Source organism: Fusarium vanettenii, assembly GCF_000151355.1.
Source record: "Fusarium vanettenii 77-13-4 chromosome 4 genomic scaffold NECHAsca_3_chr4_2_0, whole genome shotgun sequence".
Lineage (NCBI taxonomy): Eukaryota > Fungi > Ascomycota > Sordariomycetes > Hypocreales > Nectriaceae > Fusarium > Fusarium vanettenii.
In genome coordinates this window covers 1,247,727-1,268,933 of record NW_003315879.1, presented here as the reverse complement: position 1 = coordinate 1,268,933, position 21,207 = coordinate 1,247,727, and the positions used below count along the sequence as shown (strand labels likewise).

At 53.7% G+C, this 21,207-nt stretch overlaps 2 protein-coding genes across 2 annotated transcripts; both read left to right on the top strand.

Annotated features, from left to right (window-relative positions):
• Positions 1–226: 226 nt before the first annotated feature.
• On the top strand, positions 227–3,964 carry NECHADRAFT_78962 (uncharacterized protein; the record flags this gene model as incomplete). Its single annotated transcript, XM_003052064.1, has 2 exons — positions 227–3,680; positions 3,732–3,964. 2 exons carry the CDS (start codon positions 227–229, stop codon positions 3,962–3,964), a joined length of 3,687 nt encoding a protein of 1,228 aa, XP_003052110.1.
• Positions 3,965–15,039: 11,075 nt separating this feature from the next.
• NECHADRAFT_78961 (uncharacterized protein) lies at positions 15,040–16,295 on the top strand (the record flags this gene model as incomplete). Its single annotated transcript, XM_003052063.1, has 3 exons — positions 15,040–15,596; positions 15,675–16,117; positions 16,168–16,295. 3 exons carry the CDS (start codon positions 15,040–15,042, stop codon positions 16,293–16,295), a joined length of 1,128 nt encoding a protein of 375 aa, XP_003052109.1.
• Positions 16,296–21,207: the final 4,912 nt, after the last annotated feature.

Genomic DNA, 21,207 nt, shown 5'->3' with positions numbered 1-21,207 from the left:
ACCCGGCCAGTTCCAGCAGCTTTCGCCTCCATCCACGGCACTCCCGACCTGCACCAAAAAACGCGAACCGTCGCCCCTTGAGATGGCCCACTCTTGAACCTGAGATGCATGTACGAATAAATTCAGCACCGAAGACAGCAAGAAGAATCGACCCTCCCGCGTCGGGGCGCGCATCGCAACCAGCGACGAGATTTTCCTTTTCGATATCCAGCGACAGGAGATAGTTATGCGATTGCCTTTTCAACGGCGTGGCCCATCGGCGCGCCAAAGCCACGGGCTTGGCTCCATTCTAGGTCCCAGCCTGGTGGCTCTAGCAGCTCTGGCCCCATTCTCGCGTGCCATTACGTTCAATCCGGTTCCCTCACCGAATCTCGACTTTTCGAAACTGGGTAGGATCGGCGTTATTGGAGATTTTGATGGTATTTCTCTCTACGAATATGAGGGTCAGAATGAGCGCCCTCGCAGCGCCAATGGGAGCGAGTCGCTCCTGGCTCCGATGCCCAACGGCGCTTTTGCCTCGATCGTGGCCACGGACGCCTCTATCCGGGCCATGTGCACATTCAAGCTCAGCAACGGAGTAATGCAGGGTGTGGTAATAGGTGGTAATTTTACGAGCTTGGACGGCACACAATCGAAGGCGGTGGCCCTCTTCAACCCAAACACGACCGAAATCACACCTCTGGACGGACTTGAAGGCGAGGTTAACGCCCTGTTGTGCGACGAGGAGCGAGATACGGTCTATGTGGGAGGTAACTTCAAGGGTGCCAACTCCACCAACGCGATCGCTTGGGTTGGCACAGAGGGCTGGACCAACTTGCCATTTGCCGGTTTCAATGGCCCCGTCAAGGCCATCACCAAGGCCTCAAACGGGCACATCATTTTTGGTGGTACATTCACGGGACTAGGAAATTCCAGCACACCGAACGCATCGACCACCCAGGTCATCAATCTTTCTACAGCAAAACTCAGCGACCAGAACGGCGCCTCCGGGACCGAACCCAAGGATATCGTTTGCCCCGGAGCGTCGTCTAACTCCTGGTTGCTTCAGAACAACTCACCCGGTTACTGGGAAGCCGATTTCTCTTTCGGATTCGCGCCCACCAAGCTCAGACTTCGAAATGCCCAAGGCGACCATGGCACCAAGACGTTCCGATTTCTCGCCTACCCCATCGACGGCATCATGAACCTGACTTATGTTGATCCTGACAGCGGCAACAACGTGACCTGCACCAGCGAGTGCCCTCTTCGCAACGATGCCGAATACCAGGAGTTTACTTTTGTTAACAGAGTCGGCATGAACAAGTTCCGTATCGCTATTTCTGAGTGGTACGGCAACGGTGGTGGTTTGACGGGCATCGAACTGTTCCAGAGCGACATTTATTCTTATGCTGTTAGCGCCTTCAATGAGCCTACATGTGGAGGAATCCAATTCCCAGCTTCGTCATCTCATACAGGACCCTGGAAGGTTGCTCCATCTCTGGAAAGCAGCTCCGACTACCTCGAGGCTGAACTCACCCGCGATTATGATCCAGATGAGGTCTTTGTCACGTTCTATCCCAACATCGAGGAGTCCGGCAACTACTCGGTCAACTTGTACACCCCAGGCTGCCAAGCTGATGGAACCTGTTTGACCAGAGGCCGTGTTAACATCACCGGAATCATGTCGACCGGATCTGATGAGGAGTCCAACTTTACCACGACTCTGTATCAGACAAACAACTTTGACAAGTACGACCAGATTTACTTTGGATACATCGAGAAGAACTCGGATTCTTTCAAGCCTTCCGTCACCATTCGCCCCCTTGCCGGCCAAGACGTCGACAACCTTACTGTCGTCGCACAGAGAGTCGGGTTCACTTTGATCAACTCGACTGGAGGTCTCAACGGCTTGTTTGACTTCGACCCCGAGGTTGCCGTCGTCAACACATCGTCTCTCACGAACTCGCCGATTAACAAACTCGGCGCCAGCTTCGATAGGGCCTCTGGCGTCACAACTCTAATCACTGATGATAATGTCACATATGTTGGTGGCAACTTCACGTCCAAGGACAACGACAACATTCTCGCCATCATTGAGAACGATGACGTCAAGGAACCCGGCGGTGGCCTCAACGGAGAAGTCTTTGCCATGTACCTCAACGACACGCAGCTCTACGTCGGTGGAGATTTCTCGAACACTCAGACTGGACCTGTCAAGGGCTTGGACAATGTGGCCGTATACGACACCAAGGAGGACAAGTGGAGTGCCCTTGGCGCTGGTGTTGACGGCCCTGTTGAGCATGCCGTGCCACTGACAATCAACATCACGCAGGATACCCCTGAGGTGGTCATTGCCTTTACCGGATCCTTCTCTTCATGCAACGCCTTTGGCGATTACGATGCTGTCTCAGTTGATGGCTTTGCCATTTGGGTTGCTTCCAAGGGCACCTGGCTCCAGAACCTCGAGGGCAATTACCCTGGTTTCACTGGCTCGCTCACGGCTGCCATTCTTGAACTCCCGGTGGGCGGATCGCTCTATGCTGGCTCCCTGTCTTCTGCCCAGTTCGGCATCAGTGGCGCAGCTACTCTTTCGAATGAAGGCCTGGGCCAGTTCCCCTTGAAGATCCGCGCCTCATCTTCATCCTCCAACTCTTCGACCCTGAGTCGTCGCGATGTCAGCTCGATGAAGAACGATACGACCGGTGTGGTGACTGGTATTTTCTACGACGAGGATGATCACAACATCACCGTCCTTGCTGGTCACTTCACAACCGAGTCGTCAGATGGCAAGGCGATCGAGAACATTGTACTCCTTGAAGATGATTCCGTGTCGGGGCTTGGGTCTGGTATCTCGAGCGAGTCCACTTTTGTCGCCCTCGCTATCCGCAGCGGCGTCCTGTTTGCTGGTGGCGATATCAGCGGCACCATTGATGAGACGGATGTCAAGGGTCTCATCTCGTACGATCTGACATCCAAGAGCTTCACCAGCCAGCCGCCGTCTATCTCAGGGGCCAACAGCACTGTTGCGGCCATTGCCGTTCGACCTGATTCTGCTGATGTGTACATCGGTGGTTCTTTCGAAAATGCCGGTGCCCTTGAATGCCCTGGTCTTTGCACCTACAACGTGGACTCTGGCCAGTGGAACCGCCCTGGCAGTGAACTTGAGGGAACTGTTTACAGCCTGCTGTGGGTTAGCAAGAATCAGTTGATTGCCGGTGGTGATCTTCGCGGCAACGGGTCTGACCAACGCTTCCTGGCAAGCTGGGACGCCAAGAAGGAGGAATGGACCAACTTCCCCGGTGCGGATGACCTCCCTGGACCTGTTGTGGTTGTCTCTCCTGCATCCAGCGATTACGACCAGCTTTGGGTGGCGGGCACTTCCCTTGAGGATGGCTCCGTCTTCATCATGAAGTACGACGGCGAGAAGTGGCACACTGTCAAGCCAGCCCTGTCTTCAGAGACCATCATTCGCGGCCTTCAGGTCTTCACCGTAACCGAAGACCATGAGGAGAGCGAGTTCCTGGACAAGAAGCAGGTTTTAATGCTGACAGGATCGATCGACATTCCCGACTTTGGTGTGGCATCAGCAGCCATCTTCAACGGCACAACCTATCAACCCTATGCGCTGACCATGAAGGGTGGCAACTCTCCGGGAACCATTGCCGGCATCTTTTCGCAGAGAGATAACTTCTTCTCTGAAGGTACGTTTAGTGTGTCGTCAGCCATGTGAACAGTTCTAACCTTGTCTCTAGAGAGCCACATGCCTCTGGTCTTTGTCATCCTCATCGGCCTTGCCATTGCACTGGGTCTGATGCTCCTCCTGGTCCTGGCGGGCATCATTCTCGACCGCATCCGCAAGAAGCGTGAGGGCTACGCTCCGGCGCCGACGTCCATGTACGATCGTGGAAGCGGAATGCAGCGGATTCCGCCTCACGAGCTTCTCGAGTCGCTCGGCCAAGGACGGAGCGGTGCGCCTCGCGTGTGAAGAAGAAAAGCCTCTGCTTCTGCCCCTCATCTTTGGGGGATATCGTCGTTTTAGCAAGTTGCATGCATGTCTGGTTTGATACTTTTGGCGTTTTGGAAAGGTGTATGGAATATCGGGCCAGGGAGGCCCATGCTATTTTCTGAAAGGGGGATCTAAGATCGAGATCCCAACGAGCGAGCACACAAAGACCTTCTTTGACTTGAAAGACGTCTAGACGGTTGAAGGCTCCAACTCGAAACTATACCCCTACTTCGGCTGGATTTCTGGAGAGGGCACCGCAAAAACTCCTCCTCTACGACTACCATCGCCTCGGCCTCGCGAGGCTCACCTTCTCTCACATCCTCTTTCTTCTTTTTATCTCGTCTTCACTTCACGAGGTCATGACCCGTCGGTTAATGTTTACCTGTCTATTTTACCTACCTTCAACAACAACATGCGCATAGACGCCTTCTCTGTTGAGACCATTCTTTGTCACACACGGTCTTTCTTCATTGTACATTATCTTCCAGCGCAGTCTCCGCCCTAAAGACTGTTAGGGGAGCCGAGGCCCGTTGACCTCGTCCCTCTTTTGTTGCTCCATCTTTTTTTTTTTTTTTTGAACTCTCCCATCTCAGCGAATTTTAGGGAGATGAGGCTTTGGGGGGAATGGGGGTAAACTCGTACGATGGATGGCAGGTTTCGAGGGAGGTTAGTTTTGTGGCTTTAGCTAGGGGGTTAGATTTGGTCGGAAAGCGCTTTTCAGAAAAGAGAGGCCATCTAGAAGTGAGATGGGAAATCAGTCCACCTACCTACGATAGCTTAATCTGAATGGTGATAGTTTCTCAAGACGTTCTCGACCCTTCGTTCCTCCATTCTCAGCCTTGAACTTACAGTAGGCTGTGGTAGGTTTGTTGGGCAACCTCGCGTAGAGTTTTTGCCGTGTCCCATCGGTAGCTAGGCCGTTCTAAGCCCTGTGTCTCTGGTCCTTTTGCTAGTCTACTGTTGCTTTGTGTTGGATCGTAGTGGTTTTGAAGGCGTAGCCCCAGCTTCTAGACCTTGTGCTAACACGACGGGAGCAAGGGGGGGTTCGCCATTCTTTTCGCACGATGATACCGTCGTACTCGCAGTTATTTAAAGAGCCCTTTTTTTTTTTAATGGATGGTCGCCTTACCGAGCGCGTCCTCCGTCCTTCACGGGGCCGACTGTTCGATGGTGAGACGACACTCCGGAGAACTCCGATCGAAGTCGTATGCTCTCTACATCCTTCCCTGCGCCGGGAATAGGGTAATTGATATGCCCTGGCTAGAGTAGCAATCCCCATCATGTCCTTTGCTCGTGCGCCAGAAAGGGTCGAGAACGCTCTGGGGTAGCTCAGACGGGAAAAGGGTCTGCCAGAAACGTGACGAGCTAGAATGGGCTGATTCAACGGCAATTGTAATTATGAGGCGAGCCGCAATGCCGCCTCTGGAGGATGCTCTCTCGTTTCAGAGGTCAGACTGCGAGGGTGTCCCTTGTAAGGACGGGTCGGGATCCCGTGCCGCCTTGTCGAGGAATGCAATGCTCGTGGGATTTGAGAGTTCAACTCGAGTTGAGGCGTCGGCATTGTAATGAGAAGAAAGCCTAGACTCAGTGTGGTATCGCTTCATAGCCTCAACTGAAGCAGAGTGATGTGAGCAACCTCATCTCGGCCGCTTCTCGGACTTCTTCTGGTTGTCAACAGCCTCAGCTCTTGGTGATGTCGTTGCAATTGGAGTCCACCCAACCTACCCTAGACTACCACACACAATATGGGGCCTTTGTCACTGGTACAGCTAACTGTCAGACTGTCGCAGATAGACTCAACGGGGGAAACAGCCGCCTCAGCCGCGGTGCCATTTACGTCACAATATCTCAGAAGCCTCGAGGCTGTGTTCCGTGTGTTTGTGTTGTGTCGTACTGTCCATGTCTCTCCCTGCCTGCCTTGCCATCTCAGACACCGTCATGTCTCGGCGCTTCTCTTAGACAGTGACGATGGCTACGTGCCCGCGGCGTCAAGTGAAGTCGACGGGAGTCTTGGAACAAACAACGGCAATGGGCGGCATCGTGATGCTGCCAAGAAGCGCTGGCTTCGCGCGATGTAAAGCGCGGAGAGTAGCCGCATGTACTGTAGTATATGCAGTGGGCTACTGCGTGCTGTGACGGCTTTGGCTTGGGACGAGAAAATAAACTCGGGACCATCCATGGCTTCTCCCGCGGCAACCCGAGCAAGGCACAGGCTTGATTTTCGTTGCTTGTGATGCAATGCTTACACACTTGTAAGCGATAGACGATGTCGATGCTGAGAATATACGAGGCGCAAGGAGAAAACAATGCTGTACTGTAAAACATGACAACACAGCACAGCCTTGTTTAGCCTGGTCGATCGATGACGATGCAGACATTCCTGGCCAAAGGTTTGGTGAAAACAGCGCCCACCCCCATCCCCATGGGCGAGGAACGCTTGCCAGCCAACCCAGCCAGGATTCCAGGAGTGACGAGTAAACACCAACCTTGATGCTCCATGACGCAAAGCCTGCCCCCCTCTCGACGCGCCGGTCGAGCGGTGCAAGGACGGATGCAGGTGGTACTGCGCGCTGCACTGCACCGCACCGTACCGGTGATGGTAGGGCCAACAGCAGCATCACAGACGGACAAAGAACTCTGAAGCCTAGAGGAGAGTCTCCTTATCGATCCGGCGCCGCCACGGCATCATCCGTGAGACCCAGCATCTCTGTCGTGGCCCGGCGCTCTGGGATGGAGCTCGCGTCCCACGGAGACGCCAGCAAGTGCGTGCACAGTTCGGTTCAGTTCAGTTCAGTCCATCTCATCTCGAGGCGGAAGATTCCGCGTCAGGTCAAGCAGGAAGTTGGCCGATCGATATACAGCCTGCAATGAAGCAAACACAACCCCGGATTTTGATTGGCATTGGCATCCACAGGAAGGTTGGTTAGCTGATAATGGTGGCAGGGTGCTCTGCAGGCGAAATAGAGTAATTACTCTTCCTAGTTGCCCAGACAGGGATGGGAATCACTGGAATCCCATATCGAGTCGACAACAGGACGAAATTGGAACAAGGCGTTCCGGGAAAGCTAAGTTAGAGAGCAGCAGACAGGGCAGACAGGGCAGAGCGTTTTGCATGTCTCGGCGACATCGCGGGTCAATTGACGCGCCCGTCAAGCCACGTCTGGTTAGTTTCGACGACAAGCAACGCCTCGACAAGTTCCCCAGGGGCCCTGGGTTAGCATGTGCAACCATGAAGTGGACGACTCTCAACGAACGTGACGTGACATGAGCGCAGATTGCGGTTCGCACGACTCGAGACAATGACGGAATTCTCCCTGCCTGACTGGCTCATGACCAAGTGACCCAGAGACCCAGTGTGTGCTCCACGGGCTGCTTGTTCGCTGACAGTCCCAAATGACTGATGAATCTCCTGCGCTTCTCATCAAGACCGCCGGGGTAGACAATGGGGGCAGCAGTGGAACCCCCCCCTTCGGCACTGAGTCGGTAGCGCGCCTTCGCATCTGAGACAGCACAACAGCCAGGCGAGACGAGCGGGAAGCGCGCAGGGATCAGGTCAAGTACCGAATGGGGGAGGCAGAGGAGACAGAGAGAGGCGCCCCAAATGTCCAACTCCAGCAAAAGCTCTCTCCGAACTGCTCCGGTTCACCGGAGGGCCTCGGTTTGTGACTTGTAAACCAAGATTGCACCAGATGAACCCTCCTGTCCTTGTCCTCAACCCCTAGACCTAGTCCCTGACGGGAATCGGCCAGCCCAACTCGGGTTCAGCGCTTCAGGGTCCTCTCTCGCCTGTCCGCCTGCTTGCCTGCCCGCTGTCCCTGTTCAGATGGCGCCCTGTAAGCCTCGATCGCCCTGCGCAACCATGCCTCTGCCGGCAGCATGCTTGCTTTTTTCGTCTTGTCAACAGACAGCCACTAAACAACCGTTTCCCATCCATCCATACCGCCTTGCTCGATGCAACGATTGCCGATAAACATGCTAGAGCCTCTTTGGTGATTTCTGCTGCCTCGGCGAAACATTTCTTGTTCGGCCTAATCTCCAAGTCACCTTGCTGGGCGCTTGGCTTTGCCTTTCTTCTGCCTCCCCTGATGATCTTTTGTATCGCACCGCATCCTTGACTCGCCTCGCCTCTGCCGCACCCCGTCCTCGCAAAGCCTTGAACCCGAGCTCTTGGAACCCCTTTGCCGTGGTCATGGGACATGTCATGTCGCTCGCCCGTTCGCGAGGTACAGTACCAGTACCAGTACCAGTACCAGTGCCATACAGCAAGGTTCGGTAACAGGAACTTCCGATGGCAAATGCCTGGCGGACAGACATCCGACTGGCCATGGCCTCAACAACTCCTTGAGCCAGCCGGCACCATACTGCGCACCGACCTCTTTCGTCGTCTAGTTTTGTGAACCGTAGTTGAGCAATGCCCCCAATTGCCGCGTCAGCAGGGTCAACATGACTGAGTGAGCGAGTCCCTGGCTCAGACGAACGGGGTACTGTAACAAGTCCAACCGGGTCTTCAGGGACCTGTCCGATGACCCGCCATCGGGATACCAAAAACGCTCACTGCCATCTCCATCCATATCTCTCTTGGTTGAATGGAAGCTCCACTCGCCTTACAGTACCCCGTGCGTCCCTTAGCCAAGAGAGACCTCTCATCGGCTTCTGTGCCTTGCCTTGTGCACCGTCGCCGAGTTATGCTAAGGTTCCTTCTCCCCGTGGCGTCGGCTTTTCTGCCTCCCGGCTGCTAGTTGCACGCCAAACATGCACCGGCTCCCGCAGGCCCCGCCTTGGTGTCCAGTGTAACCATTGCTGTAGGTACTTGCCCGCCACGGAGGCTGGCGTGCTTTTACTCCGTACGCACCGGCCGAGAGGCCCCGGAGGCGAAAGTTGGGCTGAGATTGTGTCTTCCGTGCAGACAGTCTCTCTTCCCTTCCCGATTGTGCCTGACTCTCACTTCCGTCCCTTTTGCCTTGACGTCATTCGTCCCCCCTCCTTTTCGGGGGCTGGCAAGGGTGCTTGCTTGTTGCGAGCCTGCGGCGGGCACTGCGCAATCGGGCATGCCATGCCAGCCTTTTCCTCCAACAGATAGAGCATTCATTGTAAAAGCAGGTTAAATTGATGCGAGATAGGAATGACCGGGGATTGGTCTTGGCATCCATCTCAAGACCTCGTAGGCGCGAGAAGATGCTGGGGAAGTTGAGGGTCTTGATCACACTCAACCCATCCTATGCGATCCATATTATTTTGTTTAGACAGACGTCTATCGCAGTTCTTACCCAGCAGAACGGTTCGCACAACGCGAATCGTGAAGATCATGACCGTCTTGGACTTTGTCGCACGTGTTCTGTGGACTGAGCTTCTGTGCTGTCGGATCCTTCACCAGTGCGACGGGTCGATACCGAACCAACATAGTAGGATCTACATGTAAGAACCTGGGGGGGAGATTGCGCCGGCATCGCTCATCATGGCCAGTCTTTTCCTATGTTTTAGTGTCAGGTTCGTTTCCAACGGCTCTTGTGACCGGGAGTAACAGATCGCATGTCAAGGGTGTTTCAATCTCATTTCAACGTGACCGTGTATCTGAATGCGGCTGCGCCTAGTGACGATCTGAATCTGACCGGGTTGGTGGTGTGAGCAGTCGACTGTTTTCCCGTTCAAAAGGTCTTGACTGGCGGTGGCCAATGGTTGACTGCAGCCGTGACTGATAGGGCTCTGATATGAGTCTTGCCAATGTGCCATGGTGTTCCTTCTGGTGAGGTTGAGCAGCTTCTCCTGAACATTGCGGCGGTCGTACCGTGTGAGTGCAGGGCGCCTTGTATCAGGTGTTGTTCTTCGGGAGCCCCGAAACCTGTCGGATGACTTGCATCGAATTGACCTGTCAAGCATGTCAAGGCCAGTCCGAGGAGTTCATCTCGAGTAGCTCGACTCAAGCATCCATCACGGCGTAGCAACTGGGGCGTAATCGCATCACCAGCTGCAACTCTGGGGAAACACCCCAGAAACGATGAGAACAAGCTCAAACCTGCGCCTCCGGCTCTTCTTTCGCTGTAATTTCTTCAAAACCCACATGCTAATCTTGAAGGCGAGATGAGGCTCAATGAAACAAAGTCCAATGAAAAAGAAAGCCTAGTCAAGGAAGACAAGAGACAGGCAGCTTCGGGTCTCTGCCGTTGAGGTTGCACTCGTCGCCTTTGGTGTCCTGGGGCATGTTGAGGCGGGCTGGGGAATGCTGGTCGATTCTGAGACGCACCCATGTCCTGAAGTCGTGCTCTGACTGGTCTTATTGCCCTGTCAATCTGCCTGCCGAACCCACATCGCCCATTCTCGTGATCCTTTCAATTTTCCAAGAGAGATGAGAGTTTTGAAAGCTCTGTGACTCGTTTGGTGAACCAGGCCTCTTTCTTGACAGGAGCTGGTCTTCGGACATACCCAGCTTCTAGAAGACTTCGGGCATGCAACCTCATTGCATGATTGCGATATTGCGCATGTTCATGCGGTCCGCCTGCATCTGCCGGTAGCATGTCGTGATCGACACATCGTCAATCTCGGGTATCTTATCCAAACAGACTAAGAGAGAGCACCAAACTTGACTTGGAAGTGTTGAAGGTCGAGGAGGGTTACGTAAAGCACCGCCGTTTTGCCAATTATTGACTGGAGCTTGGCATTGTACAGCTCCAAGTAAGCCAATCTTCCTCGGAGACCAATTCTCTATACCGCGGTGCCCCATTTCGTTCACTCAAAAGCCGGATCGACGCCATAAGAGTAGCGCTGGGAAACGATAGCTTCGGCATCGCTGCTAAGGTATAGATTCGAGTGCCGGGTGTCTCGATGATCGAGTCAGATCTAAGAGATAACCACAATCAAAAGGCTCCCGGGGTCCCTTGCAGGTGCATGTTTCACGCATCCCTTTTCGGCCTCCGACGCTCGAATCGGGATTAGTCGGGCAACTTGGTCCATGCCACCAAAGAAATCGGAATAAGCGCAAACTTCTTCCAGAGCTCGGCCGGAATCCGTATCAGGCACTGGCAACTCGCCACAACGGGGTCAACAGACAATTGCAGACAGGAAACGTGGGGACGTCTTCGAAAGAACCTGCTCCTGACGTCTTCGTCGGCCAAGGTGGTGTGGTAAGAAAGTGTAATCCCAGAACGGGGAACATGGTGTTCGTTTTGGTGTGTTGGCTTCCATTTTCAATGGCACCTTGCGAGCCTAATGTCGTCAGAACGTGTGAAAAGGGCAACCTTGAAACTCAGTCAGGGTCGCGGTCGTGGATAGTCGATGCTGGCGCCTCTGATTCGAATTCGGGCCGCTCTAGGTGGCGTTGAACCCGTGATGATGAGCGGCAGATTGCAAGTATAGTCGAGCCTGGGTTGAGAGGCTGTAGGTAGCAAAGCCCTTGCTGGCCATAGATGAGCCAAGTGTTAGCTTGCATCTTCCATTACCACGTTCCATTCTTCTTCGAACAGGAGGGCCAACTCGAGCTACCCCCCGCGAGCTAGTTGCTCTCAAAGGTAAAAGCGCCGCCGCAAGGCTCGCACACCTTTGGAGGCTAGCATCCGGCCGACATAGGAGAGGCGAGTGAATGATCAAGATTGAGTGGGCAGACTACGTGTCAAGGCTCGGATGGAGTGAATTGGCTGGTGTCGAAAACTCGGGGGCGGTCTGTGGTGACTGGCTCGGGTGCTGTAGTTGGTGCCGCCGCCCCATGTCGCGGCCCCCATATCCCATGTCCCATGTCCCATGTTGGACTTTCCTGGTGGTGGCCTTTTGGGTTTCCCATGCCGGGTCGCATCAGTTTTGCGGCCTGAGGCAACAGATCCTTATTCCCGTGGCGGATCGAGGTGAAGAGGAGGGTGTGCTTCGTCTTCAACTGGCTGCGACAGCGGGAACCCATGTCTAGTTGGGCGCCACTCCCATCATCGGGTCAGCGAACGGGCGGGCCAAGCGGACACCTGTGATGCATTGGGGCCTCAGGCGTCGACGAGGCCAGGCAAGGGAAGGGAAGAGGAAGGTCGAAAAGGGTAGAGATGCAGTAGCATGAGCAGTAGCTGTCATGCAGAGGGAGCATTTCACACGCATGAATCCAGTTGCGGTGATGAGGATGAATGTGACTGAGAATGGAGAGGAATTGAAGGAGCGTGTACTGTATCGTAATGAATTAGATGGGAAGGGACTGCCTCTCTCCTGCCTTCTGTACCTACCTACACGCACGTGGAGGGTTTGGGGCTCCCCGTACAGTGTGAAAGATGGCAAGAACAGAGGGGAAGAGTCCAGATGACTTTAAAATGTGCTGTGGAATACAATCAAGTACAGTGCGCAGCTCATAGGGAGACTGGCTTCTAAACGCCGATATATCCCAATTCGTTTCTGTGCTCACACACAAAACAAAACGCACCAACAGCACGCACACACGCACTCACTCACACTCACACTCACACTCGCACACACACGACCACCCTAACCCAACCCCAACACGCCCCTCCCCAAAGGGGCATTTTGGATCTCAGAAGCCGTTCCCCGAAGTGGAGGCGGCGTCGCGCTAGCGAAAGGTCCCACGATGGGGCGAAATCGAGCACAGGGCGAAGCCAAGCCCGCCAAAACAGCCATCTCACAGCGTTCAATCCAGCATCCTCAAGCGCCAGCGCCAGCGCCAGCGTCAAGAAAAGATTGGGTACAGCGCCGTAACTAAACTGCCGTCAACAAAACAAAAACAAAAAAAGACCCTATCCCAAGGTCGGCTGCACAGTCTGCTGAACTGCCCCTGGACACTGTCGGAATACGCGAGCAAAAGGTCCGGCAGGCAGAACGGCTTCAACCACCATTAGCATGTGCTGGATTGGTATTGACGCTACGGCATGGTCCAGCATTGGGTCGGTCATTCATTGCATTATCCGCTCTCGTCGGATGCTACCCCATGAGCAGAGAGGACCATGTATGTAACCGTCGCCAGAGCTCTACTGTCCCCCACGAGGGTCCAAGAGCCGCGACGGACGGTCAGCTACCTAGGTGTGCAGTGCAGTGCAGGCAAAGCACGGGGAAAGGCGACAAAAGAGGGGAACGACACATAGAGAGGCTTTCAAGGAACCAAAGCCGACTCGCGGCGCGCGATATGGCATCACTGCAACACCACCTCAGGCATGGTGCCCTGCTCCTCTGACGCTGTCCCACCCCGACTCTGGAGCACGATGACGGAGATGCCAAAGGTTCTCAGGGTTTTGAGGTTCGTGTGGCCTTGCCCGGCCTTGCCTGCTATGGGCCCTGTGAGAGACGCCGCGGCATCTTGGAGAGGGGCCACAACGTCAGTCAGTGGCCATGCTGGGCCACCCTGGACGACTGATGTCAATGCCCCTTTGTCGCCCTCCACTCGCGCCCTCTGATGGGCCGTGGGCATGCCTCTTGCTGGCCCCCCCTAGCGCCGTCTCCAAAGGCTGTTTCAATTCCTTCACCGTCTTGCGTTCCCAGTGTTTCTTGTCTCGTTTCTGAGTTCCACACACACTCGCCCTGGTGCTGTCTCTTGACGTACCTTACGTCAGGGCTCTCATGGGTAGACACCCTTCCGCGACAGGGGCGCCCTGTGGCCGACGCCTCCCGGGAAGCCTTTGGCTGGCGTCGAGGTATCCGGTACGTCTCTGGCTCCTCTGGCTCCTCTCCCACACAGCCCGGTCTCCCTTGGCGTTGCTTGTTGACGTGGGATCCTTGATCTCTTCCCCATGACCCCCAGTGCACGACTCGACGATGCCCACCAACCAAGCCCGCTGGAGCAAAGAAGCTCATTGCCAAATTCTCAACGCTAAACAAGCCCCGGCGGATCCCTCGATGCTGCCGTTGAGTGGCTTGGGGGGACCCTCGATTCCCACCCGCCGCCCGCGTCGCAACAAGTCATCCGCAGGCACGCTACCAGACGACTCTGGCAAGCCCTCCCATTCATTCTGCTTGACCAGACCCTGCATAATCCCGCCTTGTCCGCCGTCCACCTCAACTCCCAGCCCGGTACGTCCCCGGCGTCCTTTGCAACCCATCTGAGACCCTCCACATCAGTGGCGTTCGTTCGTGGGCCTTTGAGCTTGGGGGGGCGGGGGTCCCTTTGCAAACTGCCGTCCTTAGCCTTACCCACCTCCTCCAACTCTGTCTGTTCTGGTCTCTGTCTTGCTGCCCTCTGAAGCTGTTGCTGCTGCCACACCCTCCCTGCACGTTGTGACCTAGCATACCCCGTAATCATGCCCCGTCTGCCATCTTGCACCCCCTTTCAGATTGGCAGAGGTCGCTCGCGGTCGACATTCTGCTGGTCAGCGATTCCCCCGGGGGGATTAAACGTATAAACCGTTGCCCTCGTCGCTCGGACTGAACGAAACTCGATCAATTCTGTTCCAGAGAGCGTGCAAATCAACTCGAAGGAATCCTCAAGACGACGTCTCACAACTACATCACCGTGCTCAACAGCTTGGCCGAGCTTCGACGACCCTGAGGGGCCCTTTCCAGGATTTCTGACCAAGGCAACTCGATACCTCGCTGATCTCTGCGCCGTCTGGCACCGCGGACGCTATCTGGGTGCCGTGGGCTGTCAACTTGACTTGTGGATTAGAGGCCATCATCTTATGCAGCCCACAACCCCCCCTGGTCTGTTACTTGGTCCTACGACCCTACCTCATCGCACCAACCCTGTCGCCTCAGCCATTGCGAAAGGACGTCCGGCCTGCCGATCACTTAGACCGGAGTCGTCACACCTTTTTTCTTTCTGAGAGACGGGGGATCTCCACTGTTCTCCCGCAGCCCAAGCCCGTTTCCAGAGGCAGATTGACGCACGTCAATTCACACCACCCAGACACTTAAGACTTCGCTGATCCCACCTTGGCCCCGACTGAACTCCCCATAACATCTCCAACCTTGAACGGGATCTTCTTGTCTCTGATCTGTGTCACCGACTTGGCTTTTCTTCTAGTCGGGATCCCGCATCTGATCAACAAACCTTTTTTTCCTACCCAAAACCAAACCTCGCACCGATCTATGTTGATACGGTCTCCAAACCCCTCTATACACATACACAGTCCTGTTAGCAAACCAACATGACCATGACGCTCGACACTACTCAACAGCGGTTCGGCCCCTCGTTGAATTTCGACTATTCAGCTCCGGCACAACCTCCTGCTTTCTCGAATCCATGGTCGTCGTCGTCGCCCCCTCAGCCTCCTCCTGCTGGCGGTGGTCTCTTTGTCGGCAGCCAGCAGCCTCTCAACCCCAACATGATGGCCGGCAAGCCTCACCAGCACAGCCGCGCGAGCACCAGCAGCGCATCATCAATGGCATCCTACGGCAACTCAATGCCAGTTGCGAGCACCTCTGCAGGTATGCCGGACATGTTACGACTTCCGTCGATATATGGCGGCTCTCACCAACAGTATGCTCACTCATCCAACTCAGATCTCCTCACCCTCAACCGCATGCAAACAACGTCTGCTGCATATGGTGACCCGACTTACACAACATCCGCCTCACCTGTGAACGGCCAATTTGCACCCACATCGGCTGCACCTTACGAGACTCTGGGTTATGCCCCAGCTCCCGTGCGACCGCCACCCTTTGGGCTTGCTCCTGACGACCATGCCAGGAGATTCTCTCAGCAGTAAGTGACACCAAGGGCAAGCGACCTGAGATGCCCACGAACGAGATTCGACGAACTACGTACTAACAACTCGGGCAGAAGTATCCAGGATGAACGGAGGAGTTTTGCCGACGCTCTCGATGCCAGCCATGGCATGCTGGCCATGAGCCAGGAGACCCCTCGAAACATCTATGGGGCCCGAAGTGATCGTTCCTCCGTTGATTCCTATGGATTCCCCTCTACCCACTCTACCAGTTCCTCCATCTCCTCCAGTGGCAACTTTAGCTCGTACTATGGCGATTCGGTCTCAGACTACTCTACCGCAGGCTCTGACATTGAGTCGGTGAACTCGAGGACGCTGCCCCGACCCCAGGGCCTCATGGCTTCTCAGATTCCTCCCGCTCCTCAGTCCATGATGGGGCAGTTCAGCTCCAAGGTCTCGTCGAGCACCCAGAAGAAGCACAAGTGCAAGGTCTGCGACAAGCGATTCACGCGACCCAGCTCTCTGCAGACTCACATGTACAGCCACACAGGCGAGAAGCGTATGTATTCATGGTGTGTTTGGAAAGCGCAAGGTACTAACATTGAATAGCCTTTGCATGCGAAGTCGAGGGCTGCGGCCGACACTTTTCAGTCGTGTCTAACCTCCGTCGACACCGCAAGGTCCATCGGGGTGACGCACGCTCTGAGGCCGGCTCTGAGGATCACCACTCGGACTGATTCGATGACATTTCATGACTACGTTTTACTTTGAACCCACGCGAGCTTGCGACGACTCGAGGTTCCAACCTTTTTTCTGCCTTCCTTCGGTCACACGAACGAATGCAGCCCGCGTCGGGTCCTGACGAATGGCGAAGCGACGACAGTCGAATCGACCAGAATTACTGATATTTAATTGCTCTGATTTTTACCAACAACGCAACACAACACCTGCAAATATTACATTACAATGACGGCTTAGCGCGGCATAGAGAAATGGGTCACAAAAGGCTTGGGGGGAAGAGTGGGATCCATGGGTCGGACGCGAGGGGGCGGCGGACAACGGCGGTGTATACGATTCGAGTCTATCGCTTTTCGGTGCATGGGGCTGCTTTCGAGGTCAAGTCCCCATCCTCGGGATTTTTTTATCTGGGTATTTGGGACATTGGGATGGGATTAGGCGGAGTGGTGGACCGACCTACCGATACCCTTCCACACGGCGTTCCTGGAGTCGGGCCTTGTTGAGGTCTATTGAGAGTTTCTGGTCTTGTTTTTTTTTGTTGCTTGTGGGCACGGCACACCAAGGAAGCCTTGTGTTATACTTCAAAGCGATCGCTTTTGCCGGACCCTCTTCGAGAAACGTGGGATCCGGGCACCATATTTACAAGATGTGTTATGGGGGGAGACGATGATGGGATTGTACTATTAGTTTCTACTGTTACGGTCATGATATACCCGGTTGAGACGGCACACAGCTTTGATTCTGTCCCGTAGATGGCAGATGCATCCAAGAGCTCCAAGGGCATGCAGGGCAGAGAAGACCGGGCTACGACAAAGCAAAGTTGATTATTGATGATGGGGGCATAGTCTATAGAGAGCGAGTTAAGAGCGTTGAACGAACGAACAAACAAATGAGATTGATTTGAGCGACACTTGTGTGAACGGAATCATTGAGTGACTGAGTCTGTCTCTGCCCCTTAATGGAACGACTAGAAGGTCGTCTGACAGGATGGAGGTCATGTCACTTGTCCCCACCGTCATGGCAATTTGAGAATTCCCATATTCTGGATACAACGACGATCTTTCGGAGCGTCCCTGACTCGACATACGATGAGAGGGTTGGGATGGGATGAGGGCTGCTGCGCTGCAAAGGGGGGCACAGGAAATAAGCGCGAAGGCGGCTGGGCCGTTTCCGCACCCCCTCCTGTATCTCATCGTGAAATGCCCCCCCTCCTCCCCTCCCTGCGGCTATTCGCTGGGCGCCTGTCTTGAAAGGATCATGTCCTTTCTTGACGCCTTGCAGCAGTAGACGAGAGGCGGCGTTGCCGAAGAGCTAGGGGAGGGGTTAATTAGAGTGCTGTCGTTGTTGCTATCTGGTGGTGCGATAAGGTCAAGAGATAGAGAATGAATGGATGGATGAATACGATAATCTCATGCGATAGGTGCCCCTATTCCAAGGTCTTCAGTGTCTGTTCTGTTTGGCGTGGAGCAATGGAAGCACAGGACATCTAACAATCAATCAATCACACGCCCCTCAAGACAAAATATCTAGGGGGGGCGTTGAAAATTCAACCAACTCGGGACATGGCAGGGTCGATCACGACCCGGGATGGTAAGGGTCTGGCGTTTCAGAAGTCGACAATCCCTGCCGCAAGAGGCATCGCCATCTTGTCGGGGGACGGTTGTCAAGACAGGACAAGCTTTGTGGGGTGGGGGATGTCGTTTTCACGATTGATTGAAGATGGAGACAGACCTTGCTACTACGGTGAGTCGAATGGTTGAATTTACCGGGAGGAAGGGAGGGGGGATCCTTGACGGAGATGAAAGATGGGGATTTGAATGGTGTTGATGACCCGACTGAGTGTTTTGAGACTTGAGAGTGTCTTGTCGTATTTGGAATAATTTTGAGATTGAATTTCATGGCATTTGATGCGTTGGATGCAAGTTGGTATTGGCAAAGACACTCTGTCTCCCTTATTGTGTTCACCTACTTCTCTGCCCTACTGTTTGGTTTGGTTTCGTATCTCATATCATCCAATCTCATCTCATCTCTTTTCACTTTGCTCTCCTTCCTGCAAGGCCATTCCTTACCGCTCATCAAGCAGTAGGTGGAGAAAAGAAAAGAAAAAATGAGTGCGCTCCGATTCCGCCTTCATACACTTGCGCCTGAACGGCCCTGTTGCTGAACCCCTTGCTCCCCTGTTGCCCACTCCCGCACGTCCTTGCTGCAGTTCCCCCCTTCTTGGTCAAGCCCGATCTTCAGGCGCGACTGGGCGTTGAGTAAGCCACAACGACTGGGATCAGTGATTTTCTTGACCGTTGAGGTTCGCGTGGGAGAGAGATCTGAGGGAAGCATATCGAGTATGGAGCTCACGTCTGAGAGTAGATAGGTGATGTGTTTTACATACATACTCCATCTCACCTACTTTTCAGCTGCATTTATCTCTCCCTGCTGAATCCATCTGCTGCAGAGTCGTAAAACCCCTCTAAAGGAGGACACTTTTTGGTCCAAAAACCCCTCCAGCTCCGCTATCTACGTAGGGCAAATTCATCCAGTGGCAAAAGGGCCACGACAAGGTGCACAGTCCTGAAGCAATATTGGGTAAATAGAAATGGCGGGGATGATGGAATGTCACTTTTCTTCCTGCCCGATATGTGTGTCCATGGCATGACTTGTAACAATGTGACAGCTTGCTTTTTGCCTGCCCGCCGCGGCCTGGCTGACATGTGAGGCGTCTGGGAAGACGGAACGTGAGAGATCCGGCGCCGTAATGGCGGTTTTACCAGGTTCAGGTTCTTGATGCCCCGCCAAGGGGTTACATACAGTACCTCTTATGATGGCAAAATGCGAATGCCTTCAAGGCAAATCCCCTCCAATGTCCCCTTGACGATCTCAGCTGATGCAGACGTGGCTGATTATCGAGGGTCCCCAGCCTCGTCTAAGCACAGAGATACCAATTGGAAGGATTCCGTACACACTCAAAACGACGATAATGACGGAGTCTCGTGGAGTATGACGTCGACGGAGAAATTCGCCTCCCCCCAGTCGCGTTTGAGAATTAAATCGGGCGCCGATCAGGGTCCTACTAACAAGAAAGTCTGCGCCGCCCGGGGTGTGTGTATGTGCCAAGGTTTGGTTTTACGACGTGGAGAAAGGAGAGAGAGAGCGATTAATCAATCGGTCACAAAGAATGGCGGTGGTGGTGGTGGTGCTGCATGGGACAAGGCTTTAAACTTGATTTTGGTATCAACCAACCATCTGATAATGATTCTGATGCTTCACTTGCAGCAGGGGAATGATAGTAACAGTGATAATAAATACATCCATAGAAGAGATGCTGTACAGCAAATGCCGAATAGACCTGACTCGTGTCAACAATAGATCCATCTTCAGCATGTACTGTCTACACCGTCTACAGTTAGCATCAGAAACCTCAACTTCAAAAACCGTTGGACAAGGAAAGAAAATAAATGCCCTGTGACGTCAGAGGCTGGGCGGCCCAGGGTCCCCGGCTCCGTCCCTCCTCAAGACCCGGCCGAGCAAAGGAAGAAAAAAACCGTCGTCATTTTCATGTCTGTCGATTCGTTGCGGGTGAAGTACGATGTGGGGAAGATGGAGGAGGGGGAGGCGTGTCTTTAAAAGTACATGGCACTTGGGGGCGGGTTCAGTCTCCACTCTTTTTCTTGTGCCGGGACATGGGTTGTAACTAACAAGAGGCTAGCCATGGGTACCGTAGCCTTGACTTGTTTTCCGTCGTTGAGTCCCCCTCTCTCGTTTCTTTTCCGGTTAGACTAGGCAGCTACATTTTTTTGACTCTGGTGATGGCTGTTGTTGATGGTGGTCATGATCCATCTTCAAGGGTATTCACTATCCAAAAGTTGCATGCTTTTGGTGATGGCATCACGAAACTTATCCCAAAATCAAGTTTCAACTTGTTTCTTTTCACTTCCATATCTTGAGCAATTCAATTCTCTTTATCGCTCAAACAAACAAGATCCTGGTATGAATGCGGAGACTCCGCCTTTGAAAAATCCTACTCTGCCCGACCTGTACAACCTACCATTTTCTCCCCCCAGCTTCTTCACCGAGTCCAAGGTACAGCATACATAGCAATTGGGCATCTACAACCACGAGACTCTTAACATACCTTTTGCCACTCTGACATATTCATTCCTTTGCCCTTTGAAACTACAGAATCTTGTTTTGTTTTCGGCATTTCTCAACTGACGCACACCACAACATTCCCCTCGATGCCGCCAAGTAGGCGCCTCGCCATCTAAGCTAGCAAGCCTCAAAAAAAACAAGTCTCCAGAAGAAACGATAACATGATGATTGGGGATTCTGTTGCTGTTACTTTCTTTTTCTTGTTGGTGGCTTGACTGCCATTCAGCCCTTTCCAACCGCGTGCATACATAGTCTTTTTCACACACACTTTCCTTCGTCCTTTTTTTCATCTTTCATGGCATTTGTCAAGAATGCCATCTTTTCCCTAGATAGAGGGGAGTTACAGTATCACGACACCTGACTCTCTACCTTCCAATCGTCGCCCTCCCACACTTCTTCCCCTTGTGAATAGTGACGTTCTCCAGCATCTGCCGTTGGTACTGATTTTGTCTTCTCCACCTGGCCTAAAAAGAGATAGACCAGCTTTCTTTCTTTCTTTCTTTCTTTCTTTCTTTCTTTCTTTCTGAGCGGGGTACCTAGGCACAAGTTGCAAGCTGTGACGTATAGCATCATCCTCTTCAAAAGATGGGAAACAGAAAAACTTCGATAGCTTTACCCCGAATCCATTCTGGACGCTAGAGTCCGTGCAAGACGGGATGACAGCTGTTGCGGCCGCAGAGAGAGCGTTAGCAAAGGCAGGGGTAGGGCCTCTTTGCAGAAGCAACTTTGCAGAACGGACAAGAGTCAAAGAGAGTGAGATGCCGCCTT